Source organism: Primulina eburnea, chromosome 14 (genome assembly GCF_022965805.1).
Source record: "Primulina eburnea isolate SZY01 chromosome 14, ASM2296580v1, whole genome shotgun sequence".
Lineage (NCBI taxonomy): Eukaryota > Viridiplantae > Streptophyta > Magnoliopsida > Lamiales > Gesneriaceae > Primulina > Primulina eburnea.
This window is the reverse complement of record NC_133114.1, coordinates 27,206,263-27,229,926: the sequence shown is the minus strand read 5'-3', so window position 1 is coordinate 27,229,926 and position 23,664 is coordinate 27,206,263. Positions and strand designations below refer to the sequence as shown.

The 23,664-nt window shown below is 32.8% G+C and overlaps 3 protein-coding genes across 3 annotated transcripts; all 3 read right to left on the bottom strand.

Annotated features, from left to right (window-relative positions):
- Nucleotides 1-6,782: 6,782 nt before the first annotated feature.
- LOC140812867 (Golgi SNAP receptor complex member 1-2-like) lies at nt 6,783-10,573 on the bottom strand. Its single transcript, XM_073171234.1, has 6 exons — nt 10,260-10,573; nt 8,616-8,812; nt 7,992-8,081; nt 7,837-7,908; nt 7,112-7,241; nt 6,783-7,034 (listed from the first exon to the last, which is right to left on the bottom strand). Exons 1-6 carry the CDS (start codon nt 10,378-10,380, stop codon nt 6,937-6,939), a joined length of 708 nt encoding a protein of 235 aa, XP_073027335.1. The 5' UTR covers nt 10,381-10,573; the 3' UTR covers nt 6,783-6,936.
- A 2,012-nt stretch (nt 10,574-12,585) lies between these two features.
- On the bottom strand, nt 12,586-15,319 carry LOC140813201 (probable pectinesterase/pectinesterase inhibitor 17). The gene is made up of 2 exons (XM_073171677.1): nt 14,378-15,319; nt 12,586-13,407 (listed from the first exon to the last, which is right to left on the bottom strand). Exons 1-2 carry the CDS (start codon nt 15,237-15,239, stop codon nt 12,719-12,721), a joined length of 1,551 nt encoding a protein of 516 aa, XP_073027778.1. The 5' UTR covers nt 15,240-15,319; the 3' UTR covers nt 12,586-12,718.
- A 3,013-nt stretch (nt 15,320-18,332) lies between these two features.
- On the bottom strand, nt 18,333-21,354 carry LOC140812450 (probable pectinesterase/pectinesterase inhibitor 17). The gene is made up of 2 exons (XM_073170718.1): nt 20,459-21,354; nt 18,333-19,141 (listed from the first exon to the last, which is right to left on the bottom strand). Exons 1-2 carry the CDS (start codon nt 21,312-21,314, stop codon nt 18,453-18,455), a joined length of 1,545 nt encoding a protein of 514 aa, XP_073026819.1. The 5' UTR covers nt 21,315-21,354; the 3' UTR covers nt 18,333-18,452.
- Between the last annotated feature and the right edge of the window lie 2,310 nt (nt 21,355-23,664).

Below are 23,664 nucleotides of genomic sequence, written 5' to 3'. Positions count from 1 at the left end.
CTCCAACTTGTGTGAGCAAGTAACATAGTCGTGCAAATGCATTACGATCCATCCTCAAGTTGACAATACATTGTGTATCTCCTAATTCAGTAATCCTATGCAAGTGATATATTTGGGAATGAATTCTTCCTTTAATATTGTATGAGACGTCTTCTGAATGAAGCATAGGTTTCCGACGTAGTACGTACTTTGTATATATTCGTATTAAAACATTAAAAAACACAAATGCACGCATAAGTATTTGGTGTAACACTAGCATCACTTGGATGTCCCGATCTTGATTGTCCATGATATAATAACTTCTGCCACATTATAACAAAAATTTACATCATGTTAACTGGATTAATTATGCAACAATAATCACCACATTAGCATAATGAATAAAATCTAAAACCATATGTAGATAAATAAACTGTATAAACTTATGTATATGCAGTAATGTATGTAATAATAAAAAAGATATATTTGAAATAGATACAAAATAATTTGACAGCTATTTTACTTCTTTAAATTTTCTATTTTGCTAGATGTTGATATTTAGGGTGGCGTGGGGGACCACGGCTAGCTAGATAGCTTCTTCAAGTCTTGAGTTAGGCAACATTCAATTGTAGCTGATGGCAATGTATATATATCATCACATTAACTTAGCGAAAGCATTAAAAAAGCAAGAAGTACTATTACAAGTGGTCATGAAAGTGGCAATAATCTTAAAAGAAAATTGAAAATAAACAAAAGCAAAACTATGCAGCAACCAATTAGAGTGGTAAAGAAGCGTTTACCTTTCAAGATATTGGGAAAAGTCACCTTTAAAACACCAAAGATTCCCACTAAAAATATATATATGTCCCAGATCAGATTCCCATTTGCTAGCTCTCCAGTGGCAGCAAGAAAATATTTTTTTTAACACCCTTTTACTTCTTTATTATTGGGAAATACTCATTATAATCACATATCTATGGAATAATACAGTACAACCCACAAAAGATTATATCTTTATGCAGGGGGAAATTCTTTTTCTCAAACACAAAAATGTAAGAAGAGAGAAAAGGTGGGAATTATCGAAAGGGCAATGAAAGCCTGTCATGTTTTCAAGGTATATTCGCTTTAAAAACATGAAACCATTTGCCAAAATTATATAAAACTTGCCATTTCTGATCCATTTATAGCTCTAACTCATCAGTCCATCTTGCAGCTTTTCGTGGCTAACCAGTGCAAACCCGCTGATATTATCAACGTTCTTTACCAGTACATGATATTTATATGGATACATAATCATAATTTGTTATGCAGAGGATGAGATGTTTGAATCAGACAAAGCTCAAGTTATTAAAGAAATAGAAGAACTTCAGCCAACAACACCAATTACGTGTTCTGGGGAATTGTTCAAACCCATTACAGCATGAATAATTAGTGAAATGGTATTTATTTCCAGCGATATTATTAAGTTCATTATCATATTGGAGGCGATCGTTAGCTGTTTTTTTCGAATACTTCCCATGAATTGAATAAAATCATTATAAGATATTTTAAATACTAATTGCTCCAACGTTATTGCAGTTGATAGGACACTACTGGAAAACTTAAACAGACAACCAAGAAGAAAACAAAATAAAATTCTCGAGCGTGTTAATGGGAGGATTCAGTTTCTGAAAACCGTTGCATGCTAGTACAGCCCATATGAGAAAATCAACTACAACCCAGAGCATTACACTTCAAAAAACATCAACACTTCCACAAACTCCAAATAAATTCTTCAATCCAAACGAAATTAAATTAAAATATTGAAGAACACCAAAGTTTTACCTGTTAATATCCTTTAACCTCCACAAGAAGCGGCTTCAAAAGCCTCGATTCTCTATCTCTCGCCGCCTCAGAGAGAAATGAATTTTGAAGAAGGTAAAATGAAATTTTAGGGTTGCTGTCGATTCAAAACTTTGGGGGTTAATAACGTCATTTCATATTATTTATTATTTTATCATGCAGATATCCCTAACCTTTGGTGGGATGTCTTCTCCATGCTAGACCAACATCATCACGGGCCCATCTAGTTTTTGTGGGCTTTTAAAAAATGAGCCAAACATAGGTTGAAGAGGGATAAATTATGAATCACTTAGTTATCAAGTGCACCAAACTATGCCTAAATATGTCCAAGGAATATTATTCACACCATAAATCTTGCTAGACTATTTTTTTTAGTTGTTAATAGATTAAAATCCAATATTTTCACGAATAAAAGGAGTAATCTATGTTAACAAAAAAATTCCCGAATAATTATTTAGTTGTTCGTTAAGTTTCGATAATAGCCATTTGGAAGAACACAGAATTTTTTGTCTCTCGATCCATGCATCAAAGTAGATAGTTTTCAATTGTAAATTTTTTATTAAAATAATATGCCTATTCTTTTAGTCCTATCATTTTACCATGCCTTCATCGTGTTATGTAGAATGTGTGGTCTCTTGTGAGACGATCTCACGAATAATTATATGTGAGATGGTCAGCCCTACTGATATTCACAATAAAAGATAATTCTCTTAGCATAAAAAGTAATATTTTTCATTGATGACCCAAATAAGAGATACGTATCACAAAATACGACTCGTGAGACCGTCTCACACATGTTTTTGCCATGTGGGCAGAGGCGGATCTACCATAGGGCCCATGAGGGCCATGGCCCCCCAAATTTTTTAAATTTTTTTAGTAATATATATATATATATATATATATATATTCTATTTTATTAAGGTTGATCATATGATAGTAACTACTTAAGAGGACACCAAATTTTTCTTCTAATTTTACCCTTATATGATACTAATATTACATTTTTGTTCTTTGTTATTTTTTTTAAATTTCAAGACAATTTTTTTTTCAACAATTCAAATATCAATTCAGTCACTCCATATATTGTCAAGTAACATTTTCCATCAATAATGATAAAAAAAAATTTGTACACACACGCATCGCGTGTGCATAATAACTAGTATATATAAATGACTCACCACAATAAATTAAAGAGCATGTTTCTCCATGGCAAGACAAGAGTTTCTGTAAGTGTAAACTCAAGTTCGAATCTTAGAATTTTTTATTTTTTAATTAACAATTGATTTACTTTTAATTTTTAATACTTTATTATTTTAAATTTATCATTTATGAAAAACCTTTTCTACTATCAGGTGATGAGTCTGCTGACTCTTTCAGTTTTTATAGTTACTACAGAACGGTCATTCTCAACTATGAATATCATCAAAACTAGGATTCAGAGCAAAATGAATGATGATTTTCTTTCGAATATATTGATGCTATTTATTTAAAGAGAAACTGCTTAAAATATTGGTATAGATGTTATTATTGAAGAGTTTGAAAATTTTAAGGAATGTCGAATTCGTTTTATTTAGATTTTTTTAAAAAAAACCGTATTGTTTATGTTTAATTGAATATAACCGTTGTAATTTTTGTCTTTCCTCTTTTAACATTTTGTCTGTATTTTATAAGCGGTCCCCATAGAGTCGAAATTCTAGATCCGCTCCTGCATGTGGGACATGCATTTCGGGGATGTATCATGCATTGAATTTCTTGGTTAAAATATGAAAGCCATAAAGTTAATTTACCATGGATATATATACATATATGTTTATATATGTGTGTGTGTAACATTGATAGCGTGTGAAATTATATACAGTATTATTATATTTGATTATGAAAATTATATCATTTTCAAGATTATTAGGTTGTTTTGTCAGTGAACAGAGCTTATCTTTTTCGTACTGGTAAGTGTTAACTGTTTCTCTGATTTTTTCTTGCTAATTTATAAGTTTCCCTGTACTATTTAATTTATGTTCTACATATTATTTTTTACACGCCGATAAATAACAAATGGATGTCTTAGAAACACATTTATTCATGCGTAATAATCTTTTTTACATGGAATAAGACGAAAAGATCAATAGTTTTAGAATACATTTTACACAATTTATTCATGTATATAATTGTTTTTGTTTTTTTTAAAATGTATTTGTGGTCTTGTATATTTTTTAATTTGTGATTTTTTTCTTCTATTTATCAAATTTCGATCTTGATAATGTATCTTCCAATTTTTGACAATATGGATCTGGTTTTCTCTTATTGTGCTTAGTTTTAATTATTATATCAATTAAAGAAATAATAAAAATGAAAGAAAAAATAAGAACACAGATAATTTTAACGTGCTTCGGTCCAACCGACCTACATCAATGGGACGACGCTCAGCTATCAAGCAAATACGCTAAATATAAACCGTCACAATCATACATTGACTTATTTAAATAAAAAACTATTTTTTTTCTAATGACGTCTCTGACCATATTCAGTAAATTTCATTTGGCGATCATCACTCTTCGTCAACTCCGCCTTCATCGAATCCCCTTCGAATTTGTGGATTGTTATTTCCTGAGAACAGTACATTCCTCTCCCAATGAATGAATTACGAGGCTTAGAATATGTGTGTACCACCAACAATTGAAAAGCTCTCAAAACAGAATGATAATGTTTTTCATCGGTTGTGAGATCGTCTTACAGGAGTTTTTGTGTCCAAAAATTATAATAATGAGATGGTATTATTATGTTAATTTTTTACAATGAACTTCGAAAAAACACATTCTGTATGTCCCTCTTAATCAAGATTGACCCACTTTTTTTTTTTTTGATTTCATTCTATGGAGTATTTATTCAAGATTAATTGGAGCTTAATACTTGGCCTGTCACTGGTACTATGACTTAGTGTGTGATATATATTAATTGTAAAGGGAAAATCATATTTTCTTAGATATCCACACCACCAAATCCCTCACAGAAACACACACCGGAGAGTGTGAAAATCAATAAAGTTATTATCAGATAAAGAACTGTGAACGCTGAAACATGTTTTTTGGCATCTTCTTACGCTGAATAGTAGGGCTGTCTATACTATACAGACTAGACTTTTCTCCATATGTACGTGTATGTATTCATGCGAATAAAATTTGAAAATAGCTTCATTTGGATGCTGGAAAAATGATGTTTTTCTTGTCGGGATATATAGTCTTATAACCGCAGACAAATTGAACCGGGTTCGATCGGATATACACTAATCGTAGTATTCCAACTTGAGCTCGAGTTTTATGTATTAATTAATCTACATCAAAGCTTGGTTTAAAATGCGAATTTTCTTTAGACTTTAAGCATTGAGTTCACGAGTTCTCTTTGTTGAATTCAACTTCGGATCATATCCTTCTTTCAAGCTCATTTTGAAATGATTTTTTTTTTAAAATAAAAATTTAATTATATTTGATCATGCTGGAATTGCAACTGCAGGCTTTTGGTTGTGCATAGAGTCTGCTACATATAAGCATAGGTGTATGGAGTACGTACTCGAAATATAAATGCGTGTTAGGTTTATTTCCCATTCACCTATAGCGGCGAAGAGTTTACTGCAGATTCCCTCTAAAATATTACAAGAAATCTAGGCACTATATGTGATTTATGAATCTCCATGCTTTGATGTTTGTAAGAATGAAAAAGGTATCTAATTTTCCATAGAGGTGGCAAAAAGTTTTGACAAAAGACGACCTAACCTAGCTAGCTAGCTTATTTATTTGTCTTTCGCCTTAAGTACTGATTATATATGGCTGTCCCCAGGACTAAAAAAAAAACCTATTATATTTTTATCTATTTATTTTGTATTTTCATTGAAATTAGATATGAAAGTTATTAACTAAAATAATATATGATTCAACCTTACTACATGCGTCGGACAAAAAAAATGAAAACACTATTTGTTCTCAGGTGATGTCTCGGTCAATTATTGTCATACGTTGTGATTTTATCAAAATTCTCATATTCTATTTGCAAAAAAATAACGAGGCAATCTGCCATTTTCACGATCATCGCATTGACATGTCATAGAGGTGGAACTCACATGGTTTCTCCTCTGCTTCATTTTTAGAGAAATATATATATATTTCTCAAAAAATGTTTTTTTTTTAAATTTCATCAAGACTAATAAAAGATAATTATCTTATTTTTAATGCTAAAATTTTTAACCCATGAAATTAAAATTTTGCAAAAGATATATGGACCTATAAATTAAAATGACTTAGCACAATGTCAAACTGAACAAGCATTTAAAAATGGTAGCAGGAGTTTGTCCTTGTAATTTGTTACAGTGTGTACGTAGCAATTAATCAAGTCATCCCAATGGCTGTTTGTCCAGGACAACCTATCCCTACCAATACTGAAAACATACCAAAGATTTTACTCTTTTTGCGTCACATATTAGATATTTACATGCCGATCAAACAAATCATAATTTAAATCCACACATGATTTGAATATTCAAACTTGGCCAAGTGTGATCGAGTTGTCCATTTATATAAATCACATGTGATTCACGTATATATTAAATACTTCGACCTTGAAAACATAAAAATTTAGAAACGACTAAATATCCCACAAACGTATAGATATATAAAGATTCAAATCGTAAAAATTCAAACATAAATATGATTGGAGTCCGAGAATCTCAGTGAGTGCAATTTATATCAGTAGTTCGAGCAAGACCTAGATTCCGAGTTCGGACAAAGCCTATTTTGAACAACTGAACTGTTCGCTAGCAACTCAATTTACATGCACTCCTACAAACCACTATTCTTCTAAACTAAATGTTGGACCTGAGACCAAATTTAAGTGTCACGAGCACGTAGCAACAATTAGTAATCGTTTGACAATTAATTCAAATGAAATAGAGAATCCATGATTCAATTACGTACTTCTGTAACGAGCAAACAAGATATATTGAATAAATGATTATAGGTGTGTATACGAGTCTCGGACAATATATCGTGAAATAAGGTATGACTGGAATCGAAAAACTCAGCAAAATTTCTGGGAAAAGCCTCTTACTTTTGACAACAGAGAGTGTGTTCACTTAGAAAGCCAATAGACGATAAGAAAAAGTGTACAGGAAGCAATGACTGCAGATAGGATGAGATTGTCTTTTGATCGCTTCCTTCTGATCGAACCTGTCAATAACATATTCATAAATGTATTTTCAAATAATAAAAAAAAACTAAAAAAATTGTCCTCAGCAGATAGTTACCAAGTACCCCACGAATGACCGGAAACTTATCACTTAGTGTCTTAAGTTTTCCTTGAACGTCTCCAAACAAGGACCTTTGAGAGGCCAAGGAAGCTCTCGTTGCTTGAGCTTGGTTAATTACATCATCTATCTGCAAGGGGGTAATGAAGAGTGTTTACGGGATAAAAGATGCATAGCCACGAGAAGCTGCAAAACTTACATAAAACCATGCGATTACAAAAAAAAAAGGTCAACAAGGATTGTGATTTCAATCTTACAAAATCAGTCTTGCTAATAAAGAAAATAAAGAGTGGAGCATCGCGATTACTTACACAAGAATTTTGAACTGCATAAAAAAGTGTAAATAATGTTTAATCCTATTATGCCTGATTCCGTCATGTAACAGTGCATTTGATTAAAAACAGTTCTATTGACAACAAGTTGGACAAAACCACAAGAATACATATCAATATATGGTGAGCCAGCATTATAACTTCATGAGCTGCCAGCTCATGAAGTTATAATGCTGGTTGGCACTATTTCCATCCCAAATCAGAACAAAAGAGTTGGGCTTTCAAATGAAGAAAAGCATAAGAAGTAACTCCCAGGCTGGCACTTGGTATATTAGCCTTATATCAATGGTATAATTTGAATGATTACATCATCAACCTTGTTCGCTTGCCAATTCACACATTCTTCTGTGATATTTATCAAGACACTCTAGTCAATCAGCCTATAAGTCTTACATGAGATATGCTTCCATCTATGGCAGCTCTCTCCCGCAGTAACTGCATTCGTGGAGAATCGGTGTCATATGCCTGCACATAGTTAGCATTTAGCAAGAAGAGCACCAAGAAATTTTTGTTTTTTTTACTCATAATTAGAAATTTAATGCTCTCACCTTGTAGTCACTGATATCATCGTGGGCAAAACTAAGAAGCTCCACATGTTCCCTCGTCGAGTTAATATTTCCCTTGATGCGCCTAAATTCCTATATTAGTATTAGAAGTCAACTCAACCACGATAACAGATAAAAAAAGATAGACCGCAAACAATACAAAAACTAACACAAGAAAAGCACACAAGGAAGCATTTTGAAAAACCCAAGACACGATGCAAAAACAAAAGCCAAAAGGTCTGAAACACCTACACCAATTTTTTCAATCATTAGATTGTTTCTAATACACAGATCATCAAAAAGTGTGAATCAAAGACGAGAAGAACAAAAGGTTTATACTTATCGCTCATGCAAGCAAATTTATATTTTAAAGAAATGTCGCAACTTGCAAGTTAACGTGATCAAAATTTGAGAGTCAGCATTAACATCAAAACCTAGTTCCGTTTTTACCTTCATAGATGATATAATGAATAAAATGGACAAAATTTTTGCTTGAGCTGTTCTAATGTTTTTCATTGTTTTTGTGGATAAGGAAATATAATTGAACTAAGAAACAAAATTTTCTGGCTTCTTCATCTGTGCAAGTAATAACATATTAGAAAAAAGATCATGAATCAAGTAAATAACCTGGGTAAAATCTTGTAGTATGTCTCTGTGTCTTGCTAGCTTTTGAGTAACTGAAGCAGTAGGCACAGCAGATGCAGCGCATCGACTCATGGAATCATATATATCCTGTAGCTTCTCAAGTGATGACTGAATCTCAATTTCCACAGACTTCAAAGACCTGCTAGAACCAAGAGTTGGTGAACTGGGGTCGACATAGCCTGGAAAACAGTACAGCTCAAATACATGAGCACCCAAGTGAAAGTCATAAAATAAAACCAAAGGATTTATCAAGTTATCGATATTTCCAGACTATCCCAGGAGAGAGACCTTGCACTCATAACAATAATTTTATTTATAATGAAGGAAGAATGTTGGAATGTTTACTTGAATTATACTGCATGACCTGAAGCACTGTATAGATTACAAACTAACACAATATGATTTCAACAAATACTATAAAATAAAATGTGGTGGATGCCAAGGAACAACTGCTATAAGACCTGTTCAGAGATATTAATTATTAATATCACGATGTTCCTTACAAGACTTGACTTTTTAATCCAATTCACCTCAAGCAGGCTAAAGTATACTGAATGCCATGTCACTTGCTTTCTCGGATGTCTCCATAATATGGAGATAAAAGCATACAATGATGAATGATCTGGTTCAAAAATGGAAACTCGTTAGAAATACAGAGACAGAGTAGATTGTTGGTTTTCATCTTCAATCAGGCACATGCCAAAAGAACCAAAGACTGAGGTTGCACTTGGATGGAGGAAATTGAAAATATGGATTTAAAATCCATTTGATTGCTTGGATGAGTTTATGTTAAATATATTTCAAATCTACCACTTCCTTAATTTATGCAAATGCAATGGTGATTGTGATGGATTTAAAAGTCGTTCAAGATGAGTGTAATTTCAAATCCCTCCCCAAACAAATTTCTCCTTCCAACTCAAAACCTCTAATCCATGCGCAACCTAACTGATGATATGTCATATGAATAAACGGCAAAGATCCATATGCATGTGCCTTTTCTCAGAAGTATATTCTCTAATTTTTGTAAGTATTTTCTCTATTTTTTGTAAATACGAGATTAAAGAGGAAAACAACAAAACCCAACAACTAAACACGAAGCCTTCAGCACAACATTCCTCTTCATATAAATCTCTTCCATCCAACTAGTTACAGCACATATATAAAACAAAAGCGAGTTAGAGCATCAACACGGAGTTATTCAGATATTGATCCATGTTCTGCATGCTTCTGAGTCGATTAATAAGCCAAATTGTGAGATCATCACGTTTCATAGCATTATCAATACACATCACTCAAGTGACAAGACTCCTATTCACAAACTAATCAAAAAGTATATGATAAGTTTCACAATTAACTTCCAAATTATCCCTGAAAAATTGTTTAAAGCACTAATCACTCCCAATTACATCCAAAATTTACACGAAAAGCCATCCTAAAACAGCAACCGAAGCTTCTACACCTAAATATAAAACATTGTCCCAAAATTAAAATGAAAATACAGGTTTTACAACAATAAAATTCCCGTCATAATTGGCAAATATCGGTGCAGAGTAAAATTGCAAGAACGATGGATAAATAAAATGAGCATCACACCAAAACAATTGCTGGTGCAGACAAAATCAGTACCTCCTTGGGTCAACCGAGAGCCGAGCTTCGCATAGGAAGAGAGCTTCACATCGAGATCGCCTTCAAGTTTTCGCGCCTCTTTCCGGAGCTCTTCCCATCCCGACTCCTGCAACACGTCCATAATTGGATCCGCAGCAATCCAGATCTACACGGATCCGCCTCGTTTCCCAACAGCTCTTCCACCTGACTCCTGTCCTAATTGCGATTCGAATCCGTCAGTTATTACAGTTGGATTTGCGGGATCCGATGATTCGGTGCTGCAATTGCTTTTTAAACACTCGAATCCGACACTCCTCCATTTCGGGAAACGCCTAATCAGAATCGATCGGGTTTCTAATTTTGTGGGCTCAAATAACTGGGCCTTTTGGTTTATTTTTTGACAGTGAGCCCAAGGTAGTGTATACTAGATCAAACAATTTCGGTGACGAGAATTCACGATATAATATTAAAATCTCATAATATAATCGTTGTAAATATCTGGTTATATTTTAGCATTAATTTTTTCGGTGATACCATTGAAATTTGTTGATATGTTTACGTTCACTGATTTGTATGATTTATTGGGTTTGGCGTAAAATTGGATAAATTGTATTTTAATATAATGATATGTCGGTTGCTTGATACATGGATCACTTTCATTATTATTATTATTACTCGATATAAAATAATGTATATATGTATGTCATAACTAACGGGATAGTGGTTTTTTCTATATACTGTGGGAGAAAATGAAAATGTCAAATTTTGTGAAAAGTAGCAATAGAATGGTAAAGTCGATGCTGGGTGTGGGGGCACTGCCCCCACACCATATCAAGGGCCCAAAATTCACTTCATGGGGAGGGGGGAAAATAAAAAATAAAAAAAATGGGCCAGAATTTTTTCTGGCCCTTGGATCTACCCCTGCAGGCAATGCCTGCAGGGGTAGGGTCGAATTTTCCCAATAGAATAATGTATGTTCCATTGCTAATTAATTATATCGAATAACTTTTTGTCTCATTCCTACTATTAGGCATCGTTCGGCATGCCTAGTAACGGGTACTAAGAATACTTATCCGGGCCCATTTTATCCGAACGAAGGTTAAGTTCGACTTATAAAAGCCCTAAAATAGAATGACTATTGAGTGTAATAATTGTTTATGTTAAATAAAATAATCAAAACGTGATATTTGAGCTGTTATGCAATTTAAAATATTTGATTTTTACCGTTGCCACCAGCTATGTCTTTTGATATAACAACAAGCGATATGTCTTGCAATTGATATCAGAGTTAAAGTCACAAGTTCGATTCTCATTTATGCAATGAGTGTAATTATCGAGATGAAGATAGTTGAGTGTAACAGTTGTCCCTGTTTGGTATAAAATTGAAACGTAGTGCTTGAGTTGTTGTGTGATTTAAAATATTTATTTACAATACTACCATCGACAATAGTTTTGAATAAAGCGACAAGAGCTCAATCCTAGACATTGTTCTTCTAAAAAAAATGTGAATAATGATACTTGGGGCCCACAAGAGAATACTGCACACATGAATTTGTGTTGAAGAATAGAGTTTGCAGTCCACCACTTTGAGCTAGTTTTTTGGTTGAGTTAGACTTAAATTTTAATCTTGACATGACATTAGAGATCAAACTCATCATCCGCTAATGTCTTGTAAATTTTATTTATATTTATTCTTTTCTGAAAGTTATAGGGTATGTTTGGTGTTTCACATCGATTGGATTTAAATTTATAAAAAGTTGTATATATACGTGGATTTAACAATCATCTCTTAAACTAATTTTCAGGGAATGAATTTCTCCATTAATTTATGTGCAAATGAACAAGTTAGTTTGTACAAAGTAAGAAGAGTCCTCGTATACACGACTCACAAACACATCATGAATCGTAAAAAAATTGTATAATTAGCTGGTTGATCGGAATTGTTTCCATTCCGTTGACGCCGTTTCCACTTAATGGTTAAATTGAAGTCTATGGATGCTAATTAGTACGTAATTAGCATAAGTTTGGATGGTAATTATTAAGTAGTGTTGTACCATGCACCATATATTAATGGAGAAATCTTATGCGTGCGGCCAGCAAACCGCCGCCATGCAGCCAAAAGTCAAAAATGCATTTATTATACGATTTATTTCACTTCAATTGGACGAAATTCATAGGCTATTTGTGAGATAAATTTTTAACCAGATTCGATTTATGAAAAAAAATATTACTTACTATTTATAAATATTCTTTCATATCTTGTTCTTGAGAAGATTTGAGGATGATTATTCTAGATTTCGTCAATATCCTCAAATGAGAAAAGAAGTTTTATGTTGAATAAGTCACACAACCGGCCGGGTCATTGCGACGATCCCATTACGAATATCACATGCGGTGCAATCGCAGATCATCAATTTATTTCCCACAACATTAGCGAACTAAATATTCAAACGGAAACCAAATATAAATTGTAACAAATATTAAAGACCCGGAGTGAATGGCACCCCAGTACCAGGTAACCAAGAATTCCCCGCAATAAAACTCCCGACGGTAAATTGAGATGCCACGGTCGCGCTAGTAATCACATGGTAACCCCCCCATTTCACCCGGTTCGCTGTAGATGAACCCGGACCCGTGTTCGCATACTCTCCGTAGTACAAAGTATCCAACGCGAAGTTCCCGTCCCACGGCAACCAACCTGCCGGGTCAATGAGACTATCCAAGAAAGTCTCCATGAACACCGTACGAGAGTATTGTTGCCAGGGACGACCCAAATACGTCTGCACGGAGTTTTGCACTGGTTTAAGGTCCGAAGCAGCGGTGACCTGACATTTTTGGATGGACATCCCGGTGTTTTGGTTTGGATCACTCCGAGCCTGAGCTGTGATGGTATTTATCTTGTTTGGGGGATATCTTGGGTATAAATTGCAATTTTGGAACACTACGGCCGAGTTGCCGAATATAAAGTCCACGGTGCCATATACGTTGCATTCCTTGTAAAATTGTCGCTCGGAGTGGACATAGAGCGTGTCTTGATAGCCCTCGAAACTACATTCGTAGAATACGGAGAGGTCGGAACCGGACCGAAGTGCGACTGCTTGGTGGTTGCTGGCTCCGGCAGTATTTCTGACTGTGATTCCTCGGGCGATGAAGCCAGCACCAATAACAGCTGCAAATTATTATAATTTGAAATATTTATTAAAAAAGAGTGAATTTTTTGTGTTCCAATTATTTAATTAAATTATTTACATAAAATGGTCTCCGTCAATTTATGAAGTAATAAGATTTCTAATATAAAATTTTCAACAATATATTTCATGATTTTAAAATAATAATCAATTAATTATTCATATCGCCATTTATCAAAGTTAGGAACAACTTGACTCATTAGATGAGATAATAATGATTTATAATATGAGACAATAATTAAATTGATCGATATGGAGAATTGGAATTTGAACCAAATGCTATATGAAAATAAGATAATAAGTATTATCCTTCTTACAAATGGCGAGGAGAGGAGTTCTTGGTTGTCACGTTATATACAAAAATTCCTATAAAATCGTCTTACAAATCAATTTTGTAATACAGATCTCTTATCCGACTATCCCATGAAAAAAACATTACTTTTCTCAAAAGGTCTCATAGATATAAATCTGTGAGACCGTCTCACATAAATCATATTTCATGTTATATATGTTTGGAGAGATGATTTTACAACTAATTTTAAATCAATAATTATATTAATTGATTTTTCCAAACTTTTTTATTTGACCAAGATTATTAACTATTGGAGTGGAATACGCTATAAATTCCTTTAAACGTTATAGGAACTCAAGAAATTATAAAATAAGACTCAAAGTATCATCTAATTTTCTCAAAACAAGTTTGATTTATATATCCATTATTTGAAACTCAAGATTTGAGTAATTATGTGTGAAATATGACTTCAATATTTATTTTTAAAAAAATGGATCCACTGATTATTTATTATTTTTATTTAAAAGTATACAAAGTTATCAGTTCAGTTCGATTAAATATATATAACAATATATATAGTCTATTAATATACCAAATTTAATATGTGACTTACTTACATGTATATTTATCAAAACACCGAATCTAAACATGACACTTACCGACAGTGGGCGAGTTGAAAGTGGTGCTCCCTCCTCCGACACTCCTACTTCCGGTGATGACCGTCTGTCCAATCCCATCTCCATACAACATAATATTCTCTAAACCATTTCCAATATTCACATTTTCGTTATAAGTACCCTGCTTCACATATATCACGTATCTTCCACTTCCAGGCCAATTTCCCGCCGCAGAAATCGCCTCACCCACTGTCTTGTAGTCGCCAGAACCATCTTGAGCAACCACCACGTTTGCCTGAGGATTGGAGGCCTGCAGCAACTTCCGGTCAACAGGCTTCATCCAACCCGGGAAGCCTTTTTTATAACTCGGCTGCTGAAACCCTCCACCGACATTATTCAAGGCTAGCGTGTTGCTAAGCAACATGCTAACGTTGTTAGAGATCAACGGGAGAACAAAATCTGTGACACCAAGTTCTACGAAACCAGTTCTGCACGTATCGAGATTCGTTAGAGCGGTGCTGAGCCAAGTTTGCACATCATCAGAACTGCACTTCACGTTTTTATCAATAGTCTGGTTGAGCTTACGTATTGTGCTATGGTATAACTCGACGCAATCGGCCCAAGCAGTCTTTTCTCGATTGTTGCGGCATTTTGGACCGAGCGATTTCAGGTTGTCTTGCGCAGCCATGCAGCGGTCTAGGGCGAGTTCTTTCGACAGTTTGAAGAACTCTGATTTGGATTTGATGGCTTTGTTAGGGTACTTGTGTGAAAACAGATATTCACAGGGTTGTGGATATGGAGTTTGGCTGCACCAAAATTTGATTGTAGAATTAGGATGAATTGAAATGACTTGTGTGAAGAATAAAAACACAAAAAAATTGGTGATTTGAGATTTTGGTGCCATGGTTAGTTATTCAGTTTGGTGCAAGTTATTCTTATGTGATGGTTGGTTTATATAGGGATATAAGAACTTTGAAGCAAGTGGCATTTTGTAGAAATGTTATATTCTCTTTTCCATTAATAAAATCAACTGAGCAAGAAACATTTCAGGGAAAAAAATGTACGGTGGGTGCTTATATTTATAATTAGGTGATGCAACGGATTAATTGATGGAGTTCGCATTTTTATGGATTACGATTGTGAATAAACCTTGTGGGGAAATTTATATTTTAGTTATGTAAGTTTGTTTCGGTTTCTCATCCCGTATTTTGTTATAGTTTAATTTTCATCTAGTAGCTCGAATTTTTTTTATTTTCGCCTTTTTTTTTTGTTCGAAACAAATAAATTCATTGGATATTACCTACTTTACATATATATTCTAATACATGACTCATGCAACAAAAATAAAACTTACATTACACACATTAAAATTAACAAAAACAAATACAAAGGGAAACAACATACTTTTTTCTTTTCATTATGAAGTATATATTGGGGTCGTGTTGCTTTGTTTATTTCTTTATTTTTTTTATCAGATTGCTTTTAATTTGAGCAACATGACTTTATTTTCTCCATATGATGTGCCATGTAGGGGAATCAGTGTCAAATAAACTATGTTTGATAATTTTGTGGTTTTAGAAAAAAATGAACCCAAAAAAATTCAATTTATTGTATGAAATCAAAAATTGACAAATTACATGACTAAAACTCAAAACATACGTCAACTTATGGGACGAAAATTGCAGTTTTCCCTCAAAGAAAATAATTTTTTTAAATGAGTAATTCATTAGAAGCACACATTGTTTTTTCTGTATATTCAGATTTCTAGTGCATTCCATGTATTCTTTTTTAGAGCATTTTTTAGTGTGCAAGACGGTACATTAATTAATTGTGCATCCTTGTTTCATCCAGCATTTGGATCAAGTTCTACAAATGATTAAAGTTATAAATAATTATGTTATCTATATATTTTATGTAATTTCATTCAATCCCAGAGCCAAAATGATGCCTGATATAGAGGTCGTAGCCATCAAAATTTAGAGTTTTCTCTTTCTGCGTTGTTTTATTCCGTGTGTGTATATAATAATATACATGTATCAATAAATCATTCAACATTTAGATCAAATTCGAAAAATGATTAAAATTAAAAATCATTGTGTTATCCATATATTATAAGTAAATTCATTAAATTATGGTGCCAAAATGATGCCTAATATAAAGGCCTTATTCATCAAAATTTAGATTTTTCTCTTTCTATGTTGTTTTATTCCTTGTTGTGTATATAATAATATACATTTATCTATAAAAAAGTATGATATATAATTGCATAAATTGAGAAAAAATAATCTTAAATTTAATTTATGTTCTAATTTGAGTTCCTAATTAGTTCATTATTATATTTAAATTTCACAAAAACTTTGTTTGACGGTCTCATAATTTAATTTTGTTACTTGAATCTTTTAATTGGGTAAATAATTAAAAAATATTGTTTTTATGCCAAAATTATTATTTATTATTATTATAAATATTAACAGATTTAACCCGTATCCATAAGACTGTGATCTCACAAAAAATTTACTATTATAGCTTAGCTTTAATAATTTCCCATCCCCATTAAAAATTTGAAATGAATTCATCAATGTATACCAAACATACCAAATCCATAGAGCTAGGCCGGGCTTAGATCTTTCCCCAATCTAAAATATTCATTATCTCGCCTTTTAACACGATAAAGTCTAAACTGACCATAGTTCATTTCGATGTAGATTAATTGTTTTTGGAAAGAAAAATTTAACTAAACAAGTATGCTGATATCTGGAAGAAAAAGTTCATTTACTTTTTTTTTTAATTTTAAAAAAAATAATTATGGTTTTAAAATCATATAGTTTTATATTTGTCGGAATTCTCATCTCCATGCTATTATATTTTATTATTCCTTAATTATTTAACGATCACAGCCAATAAATTCAAAATATAATTTATTAACTGAAATTTAAAACATAATTCAATTTTAAAACTATTAAAAATTTATATGAAATGAGTTATCTAACATAGAAAGAATAACACTGTTGTCGATAATTTTTGAACTATATTAATCTAAAATTTTCAAGTTCATAATTACATATAAGTAATAATGATATAATTAATCATTTTTCAATTCTAAAATTCTATTTACGTTGCTTATTAATATTGTTTTATACATAAATTGCACCGATTACGTTTTTTAGAAGGCATGTAAATATCAAAGCTTAAAAGGTGCAATCATAATTTGTTAGTTGTCTCACATCGGGAAAATCCCTATGAGTTGTGTATATGGTCCTGGACAATATAACTCATTGAGCTAGCTGTTGAGGTTGAGTAAGATCCAAGTTCAATTTTAACATAATTAGGTATTGAATATAATTAATTGTGTGAATTATAATAAGGTTGAAGGCATAGAGTTAGCTACAAAGATCATTAAAATTTGAATGCCTTTTACCATTAAACAAAAGCGAATAACTTTCTTTCTTTCTTTCTTTCTTTTTAATATTACAAGAAATCATATGAATAAACAAAGACACAAATAAAAAAATTTATAGTAATTAATTGTATTCTCTTGCATGTAAACATTGCAAGAAAGCCCATGTGGAGATAATCGCAAAGCCCATGTGGAGAATCATCCTATTGAAAATAGAGTGAGTCTCATGTGAGACCGTCTCACGGATCATAATCCGTGAGACGGGTCAACCCTACCCATATTCACAATAAAAAGTAATACTCTTAGCATAAAAAGTAATACTTTTTCATGGGTGACCCAAATAAGAGATCCGTCTCACGAATATGACCCGTGAGACCGTCTCACACAAGTTTTTGCCTTGAAAATATTTGATTTAAATTTTAAATAATAAAGAATTCGACACATATTTATGTAATTGGTTATACTATTGGGTTGATTGGAATTTTCTAACATGGCAAAATGGTTTTTGACATGTAGAATTTTATGATTGGTGTCGTTCAACGTATCATTAGTCATATTAAATTGATCGCCTGATGCGACCAAATAATAAATTTAAAGAAAATTTAATTCTTTATAATAATGCATTTTATTAAAATTCAAGAATACAATTGACTACAACTTTTGTGAAATAAAGAATAATATAAATAACAATAATATCGTCAAAATATATATGGTAAATATTTAAAGACCAGAAGTGAATGGCACATTAGTCCCCGGCAACCAAGAGTTCCCAGCAATAAAATTCCCGACGGTAAATTTAGATGCCTCAGTCGCACTAGTGATCACGTGATAACCCTTCCATTTGATTCGATTGGCAGTGGATGAACCCGAACCTGTATTCGCATACTCTCCATAATACAAGGTATCCAAGGCAAAGTTCCCGTCCCACGGCATCCAACCCGCTGGGTCGATCAAACTGTCCAAGGAAGTCTTCATGAACACCGTGCGCGAGTATTTCTGCCACGGACGTCCCAAATAAGTCTTCACGGAGCTTTGAACCGGTTTAAGTTCCGAAGAAGCCGTGACCTGAGAATTATGAATGGATATCCCGGTGTTTTGGTTCGGGTCAGTCCGACCTTGAGCCGTCACGGTATTTATCTTGTTCGGGGGTTTTCTTGGGTATAAGTTGCAATCTTGGAGTACCACAGCAGCGTTACCAAATATGAAGTCCACCGTTCCATATATGTCACATTCTTTATAAAACTGTCGTTCAGAGTGAACATAGAGTGTGTCTTGGTATCCCTCGAAACCGCATTGATAGAATACAGAGAGATCCGACCCAGATCGGAGGGCGACCGCCTGGTGGTTTCCGGCTCCCGCAGTGTTTCTAAAGGTGATTCCTCGAGCAATAAATCCATCACCAGTGACAGCTGCAGATTAATATACCATAAAATTTTAAATTAAATTAAGTAATTTAACTCTAATAACATAATTAGCTAGCTAGTTCGAAGGTAGTAGTTTTATTTTTACATTTATAACTAGATTTTTTCAAAGGAGTTTACAATATATATATATATATTATTGATGGAGTATGTTGGTTAACTTGTGCATATTATATTGGTCTTCTACCTGGGCAATACGTCTTCGTGTCACAACTTACAAGGGGTATGTTGGCTAATTGTCCACATGTAATTGTACTTTTTAACGAATCCTATTTCGAAGTCAGATATTGTCATATTTTTTTAAATACTGTCTGCATCAATACTTTTAAATATATATTAAAGTCAATGCCTACAAAAGCTGTCGCATTCTTCTTATATTGTCATCCATTTCCACGGATGATCCCAACCTGGCTAGCTATTTCCTTCCAATTTAAAATGTCTCTAAAATTGATGCGAAATATTTATTATTTAAGAAATATATATAATCCACCCTCCGTATTTAAAATATAGATATAGTCATGTTACGTAAATTCCCTTTAAAAATATATTAAAGAGAGGAGACGAAATCTTAGTGATCGTGTTCATCTAGATGTAAGAGATCCTTTTTCTTGCTTATAATTTAAATTATTAAATAACTCTTTCAACCTTTTACTTGACCGAGAAATTAAAGATTAGACTAAGAACGTATATATGTTAATATCTAATTAATTCCCTTAATTACAAGGTACTGAGAACGTACATATGTTAATATTAAAGCTCTGTTTGATAAGGATTTATAAAATGTTTTGACATAAATATTTTTTTTATAAATTATTGAATAACTCTTTCCACCTTTTTACTTGACCAAGAAATTAAAGGTCAGACTAAGAACGTATGTATGTTAATGTCTAATTAACTCCCTTCAATACAAGGTATTAAGAATGTATATATGTTTATATTAATGCTCTGTTTGATAAGAATTTATAAAATGTTTTTGCATAAATATTTTTTAAAAAAATTTTAAAAGTAGTTTTAAGAATAAAAATATGTTTGGACAACTATTCTATAAAAATGTTTTTATAATTCAAAAAATTATAAAAAAAAACAAAAAACACATCTTACTTATTATTTATAAAGTATACTTGGTGAACATATTTTTTAAAAATATTTCTATATATTTTTTACAAAAATCTTGTCTGAACACGTATTTTAATTTTTACATTTATAAAATACTACAAAGGTTTTAAAAGTATTTGTACACTCAAATTTTCACCATTAATTAATTCATATGATTAAATGGGATGCAAAATTAGTTATTGAACTTACCAACGGTGGCCGAGTTGAAGGTGGTGGTCCCTCCTCCGACGCTCTTACTGCCAGTGATGATCGTCTTCCCGATCCCATCCCCTAACAACATGATGTTCTTCAGTTTATTTCCAATATTCACATTTTCTGTATAAGTACCTTGCTTCACATATATCACATATCTTCCACTTCCGGACCCTGCCGCAGAAATGGCCTCGCCTACCGTCTTGTAGTTGCCGGAACCATCTTTAGCCACCACAACATTTGCCTTCGGGTTGGACGCCTGTAGCAACTTCCGGTCGCCAGTCCTCAACCATTTGGGGAACCCTTTTTCGTAATTCGGCTGCTGAAACCCTCCGCCGACATTATTCAAGGCTAGTGTGTTACTGAGTAGCATGCTAACGTTGTTTGACATCATAGGAAAAACATAGTCGGCGACACCAAGCTCTACGAACCCAGCTCGACATGTCTCGAGATTCGTCATGGCCGTGCTGAGCCATGTCTGGACATCATCAGGAGAGCATTTCACGTTTGGATCAACAGTCTGGTTGATTTTAAGTACGGTGCTTTCGTACAGTTCTACACAGTCGGCCCAAGCAGCCTTTTCGTGCTGGTTACGGCACTTTGTTCCGAGGGGTAGTAGGTTGTTGCGCGCAAGGGAGCAGCGGTCTAGGGCGAGTTCTTTCGAAAGTTTGAAGAAGTCGGATTTGGATTTGATGGTTTTGTACTTGGGGTTGTGTGAAAAGAAGTATTCACACGGTTGCGGATGCGGTGTTTGGCTGCACCAAGATTTTATTGCAGAATCAGAGTCTACAGAAATGGATGATGAAATGAAGATAGAGAGAAGAAGAACGGTGAATAGGGTTTTCGATGCCATTGCTAGCTATATTTTGTTTAGTTTCTTCCAGTAATGGTTGGTTTATATAGAGAGGAGGGACAGAACAACTTTGGAGTTGTTGGTATCGGATAAATGATTTTTGCTCGAAAATATATTATATGGTAAAACACATACAACTTTGACCAAAAAATAAAGAAATTTTGAGTTATAAATTTCTTAAAATATATTGACTCGCATCATATACCAAAATCACAACACATGGAATATTCTTGTAAAAGTGGAAAAAAACCCTCCATTCATAAAAAAAGAGTGGATCTCATGTGACATACGACCTATGAGACCGTCTCACACAAATTTTTGCCAAAAAAATAATAATATCTGAAATTTTATCCTTTCGGATTAATATTGACTGTCAGCACTTACTAACGTCATTTTTCAACTCTTTGTAAATGCAATGCTAAGGTTAATTCAGACCGTCGCACGTTGGCGTGAAGACATATGCTAAGACTCCAATCTTTTTTTTTTTTCAAATTGTTTTATTTCTAAAAAACTTCAATTCTTTTTATTTAAGTTATCATTATTTCAAAAGGAACTAACAAAATTTATTTCTAATTTGGTTATGAAGAAAAACATTTTTTTAATTTCATATTAATTTATCGATTCTAGTATATTTGGTGTGGAGTTTTTTTGTCTAAATATTAAGTCATATTCCTCAAAATACAAAACCCACGAGTACTATAGCATGTTAATATTCACGAGTCGTTCTTGTTGTTCTCCTCTGTTTTAATTCTTGATAAGACAAATCGATTTTTATCATGCAATTGGGCAGCCGAAATATTATCACGTAATTATTTGAACGAGGGTTGACTTGAAAAAAAGAAATAAGGAATGGCGTGCACGAAACACGCATTTGAAATATTCTCATATTAAATTATTTAATTAATAATAAGTTTTTTATTTAATAGTATGAACATATTACTGAACACTTACATATATATATATATATATATGTTAAAAGATTGGAGTTGGATCTAATTCAAATCTAAAAAAGCTAGTTCAAAGAACCGGGATTGTTCAAAATCTATATATGGAATTTCAAGGAGTTTATCTATGAGCAATCCAATACAGTGAAATCTAAACTTTGATACCATATTAAAATTGGACTTGAACATAACTCAACCTAAAAGCTAGTTCAAAGGAGGATGATTGTCAAAATTCATATATGTGATTTCTAAATAATTTATCCAACCGATTTGAGACAACTAACAATATACATGCATACATACATATATCAACATGTATATGCATGTGGAGGCGATCAATACGAAATTTTTAAATATCAAAGGCAGACGATTTTTTTAAAAATTATGCTCGAATTTATTAACCAATATTCCATTAATTAATTCTGTAGAGTTGAATAGCTGGATCATTTCGTGGAAGAAAACAGAGAATTTTTATGGAATCGCTGTCGAAATCGTATACGTAAGCCAACCAATTTATTCTTCATTTCTCGTCTAAACTATGGATTTTATGACAAATATAACCATAGAATGTCTTATTTTTTTAGTTTAATTCGTCCCAATTCAACTTTGTTGAAAAACGCGAGACAGGGGGAAAATACATATTTGAGGAGAACGGACTCTCACCCTTCGTTACTTGGTTCAATTCATTCTAGATCCCTAACTCATCTCTAAATTATAGACTTTTCATTACTTTCTTTTTCTTTTTTTTTTTTGCCTAATTTCGGGACGTAGATTATGACGTATGGAACATATATAGATTAATTAGCTCACCTAGTCGAGACTTTTTTTCATTTGACAAACGCAGCAAACCACAGAAATTAAGTTAAATTAGGTCTCGTTAATAGTGAGTCCGCAGCATAATGTTTACTTTTTTTATATTAAAAAAATGTTCATGCCCTTAAATTTGGTGGTAAATTTCTTGTGATACAATCTCACAGACGTTTATCATGCGAGACGGGTTAATCATGAACATATTTATAATAATAAGTAATATTTTTTTACATGAAAAATATTTTTTTCATGAATAACACAAAGTGGAGATCTGTCCGTATTACAAAATTAATTCGTAAAACTGTCTCACAAAATTTTTTGAGTAATTTTGCATACCATTTTTGTCAATAATACGTTTCCATTGATTTGTAAATTTATAATAAGTAGAAGAATGCCACTTGTAAAGTTTTTGTTCCGTCTCTTTTAAAAGTGGCACGAAAATTGAGCAAGATGAACACGCATATGGCGGAATGTTGGAGAGTATGACGGGATATCAAGCCCAGCCATGAGCCAACTACACGAGTGTCTCGTTTTGAAATATTAAGTTTTGTATATACTTTCAAAAAATATATATAAATTTTATTCTTCTCTTTACA

Bases quoted from the DNA above. Each gene is read 5' to 3' on its own strand.
- LOC140813201 (XM_073171677.1), bottom strand. From the start codon at position 15,239: ATGGCACCAAAATCTCAAATCACCAATTTTTTTGTGTTTTTATTCTTC. The intron at 13,408-14,377 runs GTAAGTGTCATG...AATAATTTGCAG, and splicing joins TTTCAACTCGCCCACTGTCG to CTGTTATTGGTGCTGGCTTC.
- LOC140812450 (XM_073170718.1), bottom strand. From the start codon at position 21,314: ATGGCATCGAAAACCCTATTCACCGTTCTTCTTCTCTCTATCTTCATT. The intron at 19,142-20,458 runs GTAAGTTCAATA...ATTAATCTGCAG, and splicing joins CTTCAACTCGGCCACCGTTG to CTGTCACTGGTGATGGATTT.
- LOC140812867 (XM_073171234.1), bottom strand. From the start codon at position 10,380: ATGGACGTGTTGCAGGAGTCGGGATGGGAAGAGCTCCGGAAAGAGGCG. The intron at 7,242-7,836 runs GTAAGACTTATA...ACCCCCTTGCAG, and splicing joins TAGATGGAAGCATATCTCAT to ATAGATGATGTAATTAACCA. The intron at 7,035-7,111 runs GTAACTATCTGC...TGTTATTGACAG, and splicing joins GGTCATTCGTGGGGTACTTG to GTTCGATCAGAAGGAAGCGA.